This window comes from Borostomias antarcticus (assembly GCF_949987555.1).
Source record: "Borostomias antarcticus genome assembly, chromosome: 28".
NCBI lineage: Eukaryota > Metazoa > Chordata > Actinopteri > Stomiiformes > Stomiidae > Borostomias > Borostomias antarcticus.
The window spans coordinates 1983615-1997009 of record NC_140261.1 but is presented as its reverse complement, the minus strand read 5'-3'; the positions used below and the strand labels follow the sequence as shown (position 1 = coordinate 1997009).

At 51.0% G+C, this 13395-nt stretch overlaps 1 protein-coding gene across 4 annotated transcripts in view; it reads left to right on the top strand.

The window, feature by feature from the left end:
* The window catches only part of rapgef2b (Rap guanine nucleotide exchange factor 2b), a gene marked incomplete at its 3' end in the record, with an annotated part of 84330 nt that extends 71151 nt beyond the window's left edge, over positions 1-13179 (top strand). The window contains exons 15-30 of one of the 4 annotated variants that reach the window (XM_084459507.1): positions 519-627; positions 836-1109; positions 2114-2271; positions 2702-2716; positions 3346-3586; positions 4057-4440; positions 5115-5326; positions 5484-5607; positions 7030-7253; positions 7349-7519; positions 7861-8010; positions 8284-8337; positions 9584-9785; positions 10558-11078; positions 11255-11572; positions 13139-13179. In XM_084459507.1, the coding sequence (XP_084315633.1) occupies positions 519-627; positions 836-1109; positions 2114-2271; positions 2702-2716; positions 3346-3586; positions 4057-4440; positions 5115-5326; positions 5484-5607; positions 7030-7253; positions 7349-7519; positions 7861-8010; positions 8284-8337; positions 9584-9785; positions 10558-11078; positions 11255-11572; positions 13139-13164 (3183 nt within the window). Of the gene's footprint in view, positions 1-518; positions 628-835; positions 1110-2113; positions 2272-2701; positions 2717-3345; positions 3587-4056; positions 4441-5114; positions 5327-5483; positions 5608-7029; positions 7254-7348; positions 7520-7860; positions 8011-8283; positions 8338-9583; positions 9799-10557; positions 11079-11254; positions 11656-13138 lie in introns of those variants that run through there. The other 3 variants (XM_084459506.1, XM_084459508.1, XM_084459509.1) reach the window with 3 other exon arrangements.
* Between the last annotated feature and the right edge of the window lie 216 nt (positions 13180-13395).

Below are 13395 nucleotides of genomic sequence, written 5' to 3'. Positions count from 1 at the left end.
TTTGAAATACAACATCCTGGCATTTGTCACCATCATACACAGCGGGGGGCTCCTAACCCAATCTGTCACCATCCTCTTTTCATCGCCCGATTACTGATACCCCCGCTGCTGAACTCTGACCCCGCCGTTCTTCAATAAGGGCGGACCATCAGCACCGTGGTAATGACAGCGCAGGAAGTCCCTGCTTTCGCTAGAGGTCAAAGGTCACTTCCACCTCCCCTCGGAGGAAGTGCTGAGCGCCGGCTAGCAGGTCGTGCGTGTGGAGGGGGGTCCGGACAGGGTGGCAGCTGTGAAGGCTAAAGGCGGCAGCTTAGTGGAAATGGCGCCCGGGGCGTGTTGTGGAGATGGGAAGGGTGAGGGCGCAACCACCTGGGCGGACATGGTGACATCATAGCAGGAAGTGTCCGCTGAGTATGTCTGGCCGCTTAGTTCCACCGGCTATATCAGCTGTCAAGGATAGCAGCGTGGGTAGCGAGGCGTTCGATGACCTGTGTTTTGGTTTTGTGTGCTTTCTGCAGATCCTGGAGGTGAACGGACAGAACTTTGAGAACGTCCAGCTCACCAAAGCCAATGAGATCCTGAGGAACAACACCCACTTGTCCATTACTGTGAAAACCAACCTTTTAGGTGAGCCGCATACCTGGCTTATTGAGCTACTAAGTCATGCGCTGACAAACATGGCGGGCGTAGACTCTCCTGGTCCCATGGTGGGGTCTGGGTGCAAAAGTGTGACACCGACACGTGTGACACCGACACCACCTTCAAGTTAACTCTTCACTTCTACTACAAAACTAACCCCATACACCCTTTTACCTGGACCTCCCCCTGACCATAGTGTTCAAAGACCTGCTCACCAGACCAGAGCAGGACCACGACGCGGAGGGGGAGGAGGAGGACAGGAAGAACGGAGCCCCCCACCTCCCCAAGATAGGAGACATCAAGAAGGGGAGCCGCTACTCCATCCCAGACCTGGCGGTGGATGTGGAGCAGGTCATGGGACTTGAGAAGGTCAGCAAGAAAGCCAAGGCCAATACCGTCGGAGGACGCAACAAGCTGAAGAAGATCTTCGACAAGACGCTCACCAGCATCCTGCCGCCCAAACCGTACAAGTAGGATGTTTAAGTTTTGCGTTCTACTGTGACAGCGGTGCTGTAATGTTGTACTAGTGGTGATGCTTGTTGGTCTATTTTGTTGGACCTTTATTTAAAGGATTTGTTTGGTATTTAGCATCATAAGCCCTGGTATGAGGTTATTTACGATCATATACGGTCAAAATCTTGATATGGACTGTTGTATAAGATCGTAAATAACCTTATAACGGCTTATGATGCTAAAATAGGTCAAAAATGTCTTTTTCAAGAGAGGTCAAGGGGGCAGCATGAAAACATACATTTAAGTTACAAACAAACACACAAATATCAAACATTTAAAAGGTAGTGGAGTTGCATAGATAGAATTAGATACAAAGACAATTTCCACTGCTTTCATTACAGCTTAACCCTAAATCATAAGCATCGTTCTCGTCCATGATGATCAGAATTTGTTTATTGCCATTGTACTTTACATTTTTATTTCGACACCGTGGTGCTTATAACAATACAACAATAGACAAGTGCAAGGACAGGTCAGTGCGTGACAGGACTCGTAAAATGCAGTGATAAACAGTGCAAACAGTAGCAGTGCAGTTGGACTACACGAGTCAGTGCAGTAGTCAGTTTAGTGCAAAAATTGCAGGTGGCAGGGGAGAGAGAGAGAGGGGAGAGAGAGAGAGAGTTAGAGGGGAGAGAGAGAGAGCGTTAGAGGGGAGAGAGAGAGAGAGTTGGAGGGGAGCTTTGTTGATAAGGCCGATGGCCGTGGGGGAAAAGCTGTTTCTGTGTCGAACCGTTTTAGTCTTTGATGACCGCAGCCTCCTGGCAGAGGGGAGCGGTGTGAAGAGGTCGTAGCCTGGGTGGGAGGGGTCGGCCATGATCTTTATCGGGATGACATTAGAAAGCTGATTCATGTGATCATGAATGTTGTATGAAGCGTTGGGCTTTTCCACACAAACGTCGCCCTCTGTCTCCTAACGACGGCACTGCATCTAATCTCCTCCCCCTCCCTCTTGTTTCCATAGCGACATCGGCGTTGGCCAATCCCAGGACGACAGCATCGTGGGGCTGAAGCAGTCGAAACAGATCCCTGCAGCCCTGCCCGTCAGCGGGAACCTGTCTTCCTCCAACCCAGACCTGCTACAGTCGCACCATCGCATCCTGGACTTCAACAACCAGCCTGGTGAGGGTGCTGTGCTCTGGACAGCTGTTGGCTAGGAGATAAAAGACTCGTTTGGGGTGAGGGGGTCGATAAATGAGCCCCTCATACTTGGCTTTCTTCAAATAGTTGTTGTTATCTTTGTAGGCAGATAAAAGGAATGGTTCCACCAAACCGGTCAGTGATTAGTTGAATCGTGATCCACGCTACTTGAAGGGTAGTTGCGATATACCTTCAAAAAGGGCTGTTTGAGTTTAAATCTTCACTCTCTAAATTAAAATCTACGCCAACGTCAAAGTAGTTGTTAACGGTCCTTTGAAGCCATTAGCACCTTGCTCCTGCTATCCATATCGAATATGTTGGCAGCCATGCGTAGACTATTAAACGCCTGAAATGTGGCGTCCATATTTCAAACCTCCATTAACACTCCCACACACGCTCTCTGTTTTCCCAGCCCTGTGTGTGACAAGTGAGTATCTGCACTCTTCTGCTGCTCTGCTCTCGAAAACGCTTCTAATACCAACCTTCCTCTCGTCAGCTTCCTCTCAACTGCTTTTCTTTTAGCTCCTAAACTCTTTACTCTCTTCCTCTCTCAATCCTCCTGCTTCAAGCTGGGTTTTCGTTCAGGTTCTTAAGGTGTAATCCTTTGGCTATGACCTGGGCTTGTTGGATAATAATAAAGCACACTAATTATTCAGTATGGTTCTAATTATGTGACTGAAGCGAATCTAACTGCTGGATACAAACATGTCTCGGTCAGTGATGTCGGCTTTTGTCGTGCACTTTTCAGATTGGCTTATTAGGTTACATAACCGCTCTGTGTGACTGCAGATGGGGTCATGGGGCATGTCAACAACATGGCATGGATACACGTCAGCTGTTGTTGTTGTTGTAAAGCTTCTTGTAAACTAATCAAGCCAGTAAACTGGGACAGGGTGCGGGCGAGCAGCAGAACGCGCATTTTTCTATCCTAATTTGGGCTTGTCTGTCATGGTGGACAATGGGGGGTCAGGTTGACCGTGCTTGAATTCCACTTTGTCCTCACGGCGGCGTGTTTATTGAGCGTCGGTCGGTATTTGCGTCCCTCCCCCCCTCCAGACATGTCGGACCAGGTGTTGCGGGTGTTCAAAGCCGACCAGCAGAGTCGCTACATCATGATCGGTAAAGACACCACGGCCAAGGAGGTGGTGGCCCAGGCCATCCGGGAGTTCACCCTGACGGCGGCGCCGGAGGCCTATTCGCTGTGCGAGGTGTCCGTCACACCGGAGGGCGTCATCAAACAGAGACGGCTACCAGAGCAGCTTTCCAAACTGGCGGACAGGATACAGCTCAGTGGCAGGTGAGGGGATTCATTACCGTCCTAGTCTTCAGACTTCCCTCCTTTCTTGGAAACAAGGAACTATCTACTGTACGTATTGTATACCACACATTTATTTGGGGCGGCTGTAGCTCAGTTGGTAGAGCGGGTCGTTCAACGATCGAAGGGTCAGTGGTTCGAATCCCAGCTCCGACTGTCCACATGTCGAAGTGTCCTTGAGCAAGACACCTAACCCCAAATTGCTCCCAATGAGCAGGCTAGCACCTTGCATGGCAGCTACCGCCATTGGTGTGTGAATGGGTGAATGAGAGGCCATTTTAAAGCGCTTTGAGTGCCGCTAAGGTGGAAAAGCGCTTTATAAATGCAGTCCATTTACCATTTAACCCATCCCGCCCCACGCCCCCTCCCTCTCTCTCTCTCTCTCTCTCTCTCTCTCTCCCTCTCTCTCTCTCTCTCTCTCTCTCTCTCTCTCTCTCTCCCTCGCTCCCTAGGTACTACCTGAAGAGCAACATGGAGACCGAGACGCTGTGTTCAGACGAGGACGCCCAGGACCTCCTGAGGGAAGGCCAGATCTCCCTGCTCCAGCTCAGCACGGTGGAGGTGGCCACGCAGCTCTCCATGCGCGCCTTCGAGCTCTTCTGCGCCATCGAGCCCACCGAGTACATCGACGACCTGTTCAAGCTGCGCTCCAAGACGGGCTCGGCCAGCCTGAAGCGCTTCGAGGAGGCCATCAACCACGAGACCTTCTGGGTGGCGTCCGAGGTGACGCGCGAGCCCAACCAGCTCAAGCGCATGAAGACCATCAAGCACTTCATCAAGATCGCCCTGCACTGCCGCGAGTGCAAGAACTTCAACTCCATGTTCGCCATCATCAGGTGAGCGAAGACTACTCCTGCAGCCCACTTTTATTTAGATGGTATTTGGTAATGCAGTTGATTTTAACAAACGCTTCTGCACATGTCTACCAGCTTTGACCAGACATTTTAATGGGGTCTTGATAATACCAGCTATAACCTTGAGATTTGTGTTCAATCTCCCAATGCTGGATGAAAGCCTTGTAGCTTCCCAGAACCATTGTTGTAGGCCAGGCATTCCCAAACTGTGAGGCGGGCCTCTCCTGGGGGGCCCCAAAGAAATTCAGGGGAGGCGCGGAGGGATGGTTAGAAAAAAAAAATAAGGAAAATGTTTTAAAATGTCTATGGTCTTTATGAATGAAATGTGATTTTAAAGGTCAGAAGATCGAAATAAATAATGGGAGAGATGTATACTAAATTTGTGGATAGTGCAGAGAGAGCCTCCCCCCGCAGGCATGAATGTATTGTGCGAAAACGGCAGGTTAGCAGGTGCCACGGAGCTAACTTAGCTGTGTAACATTATGGGCTAGCTGACGCTGCCTTGCAAAATTGACAAATTTGGGGGGTTGGGGGGGGCGGGTGTGTCACTGTTTTCAGAGGGGAGGCCCACATTGATGGAGTTTGGGAACCCATTGTTGTAGACCACTCTCTAGTAGCCGTTTCCTGACCGTAGTGTCCATGTGTGTTTCCCTCAGTGGTCTGAATCTGGCGCCAGTATCCAGACTCCGGGGCACCTGGGAGAAGCTTCCCAGTAAGTATGAGAAGCTGTTTGGGGACCTGCAGGACCTGTTCGACCCTTCCAGGAACATGGCAAAGTACCGCAACGTCCTCAACAACCAGAACCTCCAGCCGCCCATTATTCCCCTCTTCCCCGTCATCAAGAAGGACCTCACCTTCCTGCATGAAGGTAACCTGCTACCACAAACGGGTGCCTTAGATTTTGCCTGTGGTAATTTTTCTGCTTTGGCAAACCTTTCAGCTTGTACTCTATTCACAGTGTTTACGTTTTAGTTTCGAATCTAGTCACGTTGCTGAAATTAGAGATTTTTTCACCATCTTTCCAGGCAATGACTCTAAGGTGGACGGCCTGGTGAACTTTGAGAAGCTGAGGATGATCGCCAAAGAGATCCGCCACGTAGGTCGCATGGCCTCTGTCAACATGGATCCTGCCCTCATGTTCCGAACCAGGTAAACTATGGAAAACCCTAAAACAAGAGCAGCATTCCTAAAATGGACTAATCTTCCTTCACATTCCCAGTATTGGAGGTCGTATGGGCATTCCACACACTAACCAAACTCTTGGATGTAGTTCACCGTAGACTGGTTCCAAGTTTCTGCCTCACGCTTTGTTCTCAAGCAGACGTTTCCCGGGCAACCACCCTAGCTCACCTTGTTTGCATTAAAATCCCAGCATTCCTCTGAAAGTGTTTGTTCGTCCCGTGCACTGTCCTCACTTCCGGGTTGGGAGATTGTTGTTTTCATGTGTCTCTCTGATGTCTTTCACGTGGGCTTCTGGTTACTCGCTCATCTTGGTGGTCTTGGTGGTCTGTCCTGTCCTAAGCTTTTTCTCTCCCTCTCTTTCTATCTCTCTCTCTCTCTCTCTGTCCACTCTTTGACCCCACGCTTCTCTGATCATGGCTATCCCTTCTAGGAAGAAGAAATGGAGGAGTTTAGGGTAAGTTTGGTGACCTAGTGTATGACCTTTCCCTCTACTTTCATTCCCACACTTCTTTCCTGCCCATTTGCACACCTCCCGTCTCCTTTTCTCAAGCTTGTTTTTATTTTTTGGATGAACTACTTTGGTTTGAACACCCTTTAACACTGCCTGGCTCTGGCTAAAAGACTTACACTGGAATGAAAATCACTTTTGCCAGTGTCAGGGTCTCAACACACTGAATCTATGAGAGGAATATCGTGGAACTAAGTTGTGTAGTGTATTTGCCAAAAAAGAAATATCTTGACTAACATTAAATATCTTTCCACAAAGCAATCTTCTTGTCAAACTCGCATCTTGAGAAACATTATTAATTTAATCCCATCAAATCAGAACTATTTACTGGCAAAAGTGATCATTTATCATGTATCCCAAGCATACTTACCAAAACAGCATGTGGCTCACATTTTGTTTGAAGTTTCAGTTTTATGAGTTTGCGATCATTTGAATTCTCCACATACCTGCCTCGACTCAAAAGACGTCGGTATCAAAGTCTGTACAACGATACTGAAACCTAGTGCTGCTTTACATTCTTGTGGCTGAGTGCACATCTGAGGGAACATCTATCACACATGCTTCTGAGAAGACATTTTACTACAGCCTCAGTCTCAGGCCGCAGCAATGTAAACTGCTGGCCTGTTTCTTCATTAGCTTCCTGCTCGACCTCCCCCGTTGCGTCTCGGACCGCCCACCCCCCCATTGGAATGCATGGAATGTTCTAGAGTTCTTGAGAGGAATGCCATAAAGCCTTCTCTCTCTGCATGTCTAAAACGATACTACCTCCCCTGGACTTGTGCCACCCATAGAGTTATACCCACACCATACACAGGCATATAAACACATACATAAATAACATCGGTCTGAAGGTGGTCTCCTTCCCCTGTGTGGGTGTCCAGGTCCCTTAGCCAGGGCAGTGCCAACGCCGCGGTGCTAGACGTCACCCAGACCGGCGGGCACAAGAAGCGGGTACGCCGAAGCTCCTTCCTGAACGCCAAGAAGCTGTACGAGGACGCCCAGATGGCACGCAAGGTCAAACAATACCTGTCCAATCTCAGCCTGGAGACCAACGAGGAGAGCCTGCAGACCCTCTCTCTGCAGTGCGAGCCCTCCATCAACACATGTGAGTAACGTACTTAAACACCGAACCGATGCCTGGATTTACACACAAGCAGCACTTCTCCACTTCACAACCAACCCTGGTATCTTGGACTTTAGTGCCCAAGAACGCCGGCGACAGGAAGAGGCCGGACACGTCTCCGGTGGTGGCCAGGGCGGCCAGCCAGCAGAGAGGTCAGCTGACGAAGGGCAGCCAGGCCCTCCAGGTGCCAGCTGTGGCCCTCTACCCCTCCCGCAAGAAAGTGCCCGTCAAGGACCTGCCACCCTTTGGTAAGAACTCACAAACTACAACTTGGCATTTTGACACACACTACACATATTTGTCTCCGTTTTTTTTGCTCATTTCCGCAATGCAGGGGCAGCTTGTTCTCCATCCATTTTAATTCACAGACAATAGACAAATCACCTTGACACTCCCTGTCTTCCCCCCCCCCCCCCCGTGCAACACCAGCACCACCTAGAGGCTGTCTGGCCAACTGCATTCTTGAGGGGGGAAAAAAAGAAAGAAAAAAAAGGACAATGTTGACGCTTATTAATCCTGTCAACAAAGCCCCCTTGCTTGCTAATATTAACTACATACGCTAACGCTTCGCTGTATTGTAATTCTGAAGGCACGAGTTCCCCTCAGTCGCTGAAGAAGATTCTCTCCTTGTCGGAGGAGGCAAGCGAGAGGCACAAGAGGCAGCCAGAGGACACGGTGTCAAACGCCTCCTCCCAGCTCTCCTCGCCCCCCACCTCCCCCCAGAACTCGCCCAAGAAGGGTAAGCCAATAATCCTCCCCTCCCCACTGTCAACCCTCTCCGCCTCAGACGGCGCCTCGCTGCTGACCCCTGGTGGTCAGAAAGTGTACTGCAGCATGCTGGAAAAGCAACGGCTCTTCAAAAGGCCTCAGTGGTGCATATGTCAGAGGTTTTTCTGGCGGACTGCCGAGGTGTCTGTTAACCAGCCCCGTCTCAAATGTTGAATTTCACACTCGTCTGCTTTCCTCGCTTGTTTCTCCCTGTGACGCGTCTCACCTTGTGCCTCGTATGCAGGGCCGGGGATACCAGCAGGGCAGAGTGTCAGGAAGGTTACCTTTACCACAGCAGGTAAACTAGGACTGTCCCGGCCTTCGACCCGCGCTGCTGGGCTAGAAACACTGATGACATCACCCCCACCCCCCAAACCCATCCCTATGAATGCAGCAGTTTGGAATCGTCCTACTTCCAACTAGCCCTTCATGCTAACGGACAGTCTGTAAACGTTGAATGTGGAATAATCGTCATTCGCATGGCGGCTCTATGACTTGAGACCCATTTCCAAAGACAGAATCAATGGTTGGAACCTGCATACATAAAGGGGCGGGGCTTGAGGGACTAGGGCGGGGCTTGAGGGATTAGTACCGACCACTTAACTGAGCTGCTGCTGATGGGATGTCCAGTAGTGTTAGCATCATGGCAGTTGCTTTACTAGATAGAGCTCTCAGTTGCTTCTGCTTGATTTGTGTTCTACAGTCGGTGTGTGTGTGTGTGTGTGTGTGTGTGTGTTGAAGCCTTTTGTAGCCCTGCCAAGAAAACCTTATGCACTCACCGTTGGACTAGATGGAGAAGGTTTTCTGAGGCCTTGCTGGTTGGCTAGCTCGATATAGCTCTTCAGTTTCATGAATGGTAGCTCACGGTGCGCTTTTGTGGCCTCAGTGATTTAACGTCCTACAGTCGTCCATTACGATGAGATGTTGCACAATGAGTCCAATTAGATTTATGACAGTTTGAGCTGGACTTTTTTTTATTTTATCGTGTGGACACGATCAATATGAATTGCCGAGTTATTTTTGAAGTTGAGGCGAGGATGGTAGTGTTGGAATGCGCCCCAGTAACGTTCAGGATGTTGTTGTAGAATTGGGACCCGCCCGTATGTCCGTCCCTTCACTGGACTGGGGTTGTGGCCGAGCGTCAATTCTTATTCCTCCTACTTGATGTGACGTTTTATTTAGGGACACTCTTGCTTTGTAGTGTTAAGTAAGGATTCTAAGAGCCTGGAAGTCCAGCGGTGTTCTATTGAAGGAACATAGGGGATATCTTTTATTGTTTTTAAACAAAATTTGATTGATTTTCAGCATATACAAGAATGATACATTTTCCTATCATATCAATAACAGAAGGAAATATAGAAAAAAGAAAACATACATGAAGACAAATCAAATAAGCATCCAATAAAAAAAAAATAATAATAAAAATAATAGTGCCATCAAACCATACTCAATAAGGTGATATCTTTTCAAGTGCGGTCCCCAGCTAGTCACAGGATTTTGTTTTCCGGCTCATTCCATTAAAACGACGTCTCCTTCCTCCCCAGGCTACCCCAGGACGGCGGACGCCTACTCCGACTCCGGACACAGCGAGATCTCGTCCCGCTCCAGCCTGGTCAGTAACTCCTCCTTCGACATGACCCAGGAGGAGCGGCGGCTGAGGCACTCGGGCGGGATGGGAGACGCCCACGGCGGGGGGCCGCGCCTAGAGAGACGCGCCACCACCGACCCCGACCAGTACAGCCTGGGGTGAGACCCGCTCTAACACTCTGACTCCTTCTAAACCCCGGGGATGATGGGGTGAGACCCGCTCTAACACTCTGACTCCTTCTAAACCCCGGGGATGATGGGGTGAGACCCGCTCTCACACTCTGACTCCTTCTAAACCCCGGGGATGATGGGGTGAGACCCGCTCTGACACTCTGACTCCTCCTAAACCCCGGGGATGATGGGGTGAGACCCGCTCTGACACTCTGACTCCTCCTAAACCCCGGGGATGATGGGAGGAGACCCGCTCTAACACTCTGACTCCTCCTAAACCCCGGGGATGATGGGAGGAGCTGTTTAAAGAATTTTGTAGTTCTTTTACATTTTGTAGTTGTCCCACACATTAGCTGTGTTCGGAATCGCTCCCTATCGTGCACTATATAGGGCGTCAGCCATTTTGTTTGTAGTGTCCGAATTCTTCACGGAATTCTCGTTCCCTATATAGTCCACTATTTATTACCCACAATTCACCTTGATTTGCAGGGAACAGTGCATGTACCCCACATTTTCTCCGTTCCCTAGGTAGTTCACTACATGGTGAACCCTATATAGGGAATAGGGAGTGAGGGAACGAGGGAGCGATTCTGAACACAGCTTTTGTCTCTTGAGGGAAATCTTCTCATTTCAACTTCAAGGAATGAGTGCTGATACCTAAAATGTCGTACGACAAAAAACATGTCAGTCAGGCCCTTTCTTATGTCAGGTGGGGGTGTTGTAGATATGTTGTACTAACGTCCCGTCCCCCCCCTCCCAGGTCGTACTCCTCCATGCAGGAGTGCCGGGGCCTGTATGCCGGGTGCCCCACCGTGCTCTCCTCCCCCAGCTCGGAGGAGCTGACCCAGGACCAGGGCGACCGCGTGTCCCTGGACGCCGCCGACAGCGGCCGCGGCTCCTGGACCTCCTGCTCCTCCGGCTCCCACGACAACATCCAGACCATGCAGCAGGGGCGGAGCTGGGAGACCCTGGCCTTCGGGGGCGGCGGCGGCGGCGGCGGGGGGCTTCCACCCGGGGGTCCCGAGGCGCTGCTGGGCCAGGCCGGACTGTGGGCGGCGCAGGCCAGGGGCAGCTGGGCGTCGGCTAGCTCGTCCTCGTCGTCGGCGGCGTACTGGGGGGAGGACTCCGAGGGCGACACAGGGACGATCAAGAGGCGAGGGGGGAAGGACGTGAACGCGGACGCCGAGACGTGCAGCATCACGTCGACGGGGTCGGAGGAGGCCAAGCAGCACGGGAGGCCCTCGCCATCGCCCATCACCGCCGGAGGAAAAAGCCTCATCTGTGAGTCTCCGCCCACATCCATATCTCCCGTCAGTCGATGGGCCTTCGATTATCCTTCACTGATTGGCTTCATTATAGAGGAGGCCATCTTGTAAAAGTGTGTAATAAGTGTGGAATGTGTTTGATCTTCTAGTAGCGTCACTAAATCCCCCCCCCCCCCGATCTCATACCCTCAGCGCGAAAGGAGGGCCGCTACCGCGAGCCCCCGCCCACCCCGCCGGGCTACACCGCCCTGACCGTCTCCGACTTCGCCGAAGGTCAACAGCAGGCCACGCCCCCCGCGCCCGCCGCCGGCGCCGCCCACTCGGGCCGCCGGCCGCCGGACTACACCACGGCGCTCCAGCGCTCGCGCATGGTCACCCAGTCTCCCGACTCGCAGCAGCATCACCACGCCGCCCACCAGGCCGCCGCCAAGCAACAGCAGCGGGCGGCGGGGGGCCTCCGTCGCGCCCGCTCGCCGTGCGAGGACCACGAGCCCGAGGAGGAAGAGGAGGGTGAGTCCTTGTCTCCCAAACTAGTCGCTCTGAGGAAGCCAAAGGCAGTGGCGGCACACACGCCAGAGCCCTCCAGACCATGAGAGTGTGTGGGTCGGAGGTTAACAGGCAGGTGCGTCCCAGAGGCAGGTAAAGACTGGTTTATGGGGTTTCCACACTCCCCGACCTGCATGCCCCCCCCCCCCCCCACCCCCAAGAGAAGACGCCGCCCACACGGACTGCAACTGCTGCCCATATTCACAACCCCCACCACACACACACACACACACACACACACACACACACACAGTAACAGGTCTGGGGTCAGTTGGTAATTCTGATGCCTCTCGACACGGGATATGAACTTAAGTCGAGGTCATGAATTGAAAGTCTTTGCCCATGAGCGATTTTTTCTGATCCATAACTTGAACTGTTAATTAACTTCCTGTATCGAGAGAATTTCGAATTCTGGTTTGACCCCTGACCCTGCCCCACGGCATCTCATCGTGCATGACTCATCATGATCGGACCGAAAGCTCTCCATTTTTACTGGCATACTGCCTCTCGCTCTCTCTCTCTCTGTCTCTCTCTGTCTCTCTCTCGCTCTCTCTTTCTCTCTCTCTCTCTCTCTCTCTCTCTCTCGCTCTCTCTCTCTCTCTCTCTCTCTCCCTCCCTCTCTCTCTCTCTCTCGCTCTCTCTCTCTCTCTCTCTCTCTCTCTCTCTCTCTCTCTCTCTCTCTCTCTCTCTCTCTCTCTGTCTCTCTCTCTCTCTCTGTCTCTCCCACTCTCTCTCTCTCTCTCTCGCTCTCTCTCTCTCCCCTCCCTCTCTCTCTCTCTCTCGCTCTCTCTCTCTCTCTCTCTCTCTGTCTCTCTCTCTCTCTCTGTCTCTCTCTCTCTCTCTCTCTCTCTCTCATTCACACGCTCTCTGCTCGATGTCAGGCCCAGTAGTGATAGCTCCTGCTCACCCATCTACATGTATTTGGTCGATGCTTGCACACATTCCCATTCACTGCAGTAGGACGCACTTATTGTTATTGTCACAACAGTTTCATGTAGTTGTGTTCATTCCAGTGATTGTGTTATGATGTGCTCTGATCAATGTAATTTTAATTTAAGCTTACCATTTGATCTCTAAAGAATGACAACTGCAAAGGCCTCTTTGAACCATCTTACAGTAATCAATTTACAAGGGCCATACATAAATCATCTATAAGCCAATATAAGGCTTTGTATAAGCATTGACAAAAGGTTGTATTCTTTTTGATGGAGCACCATACTGTATACATGGACTGAATTATATATATATATATATATATATATATATAAGACATATCTGGGTCTTCTAATGGCTGTGAAATTGCTAGTGTTAGGTGGGGCTGATAGTCATGTTGATATTAATGTTTGGGTAGTGTTTATTTTTATAGCATGTGATTGTTGGGTAAGTTTGCAGAAAGACGAGGGTGTTTGACTTCTGGCTAAAGGCTGGGTTTGGAGACAAGTGTCTAATACTGTTCTCTTTCTTCTTTCTTTCTTTCTGTCTTTCTTTCTCTCTTTTTTTCTCTCTTTCTCTTTCTTTCCATCCTTCCAGAGGATGAACAGGTGTCAGCCGTCTGAGAGAGAGAGAGAGAGAGAGAGGGAGGGAGGGAGGGAGGGAGGGAGGGAGGGAGGGGGGGTCGGTCCTCTGCAGTGACTTGAAGTCCCTTCCCTTCCTCAGTGGGCAGGACAAGAGGGACTGAGGGACAGACAGAGACTCATCAGTTTACGTACGTGCCTGGCTGCCTGGCGCTCTCTCTCTCTCTCTCCTGACTGGTCTCTCTCCCGACGGGTCTCCCTCCTCCGCGCGTC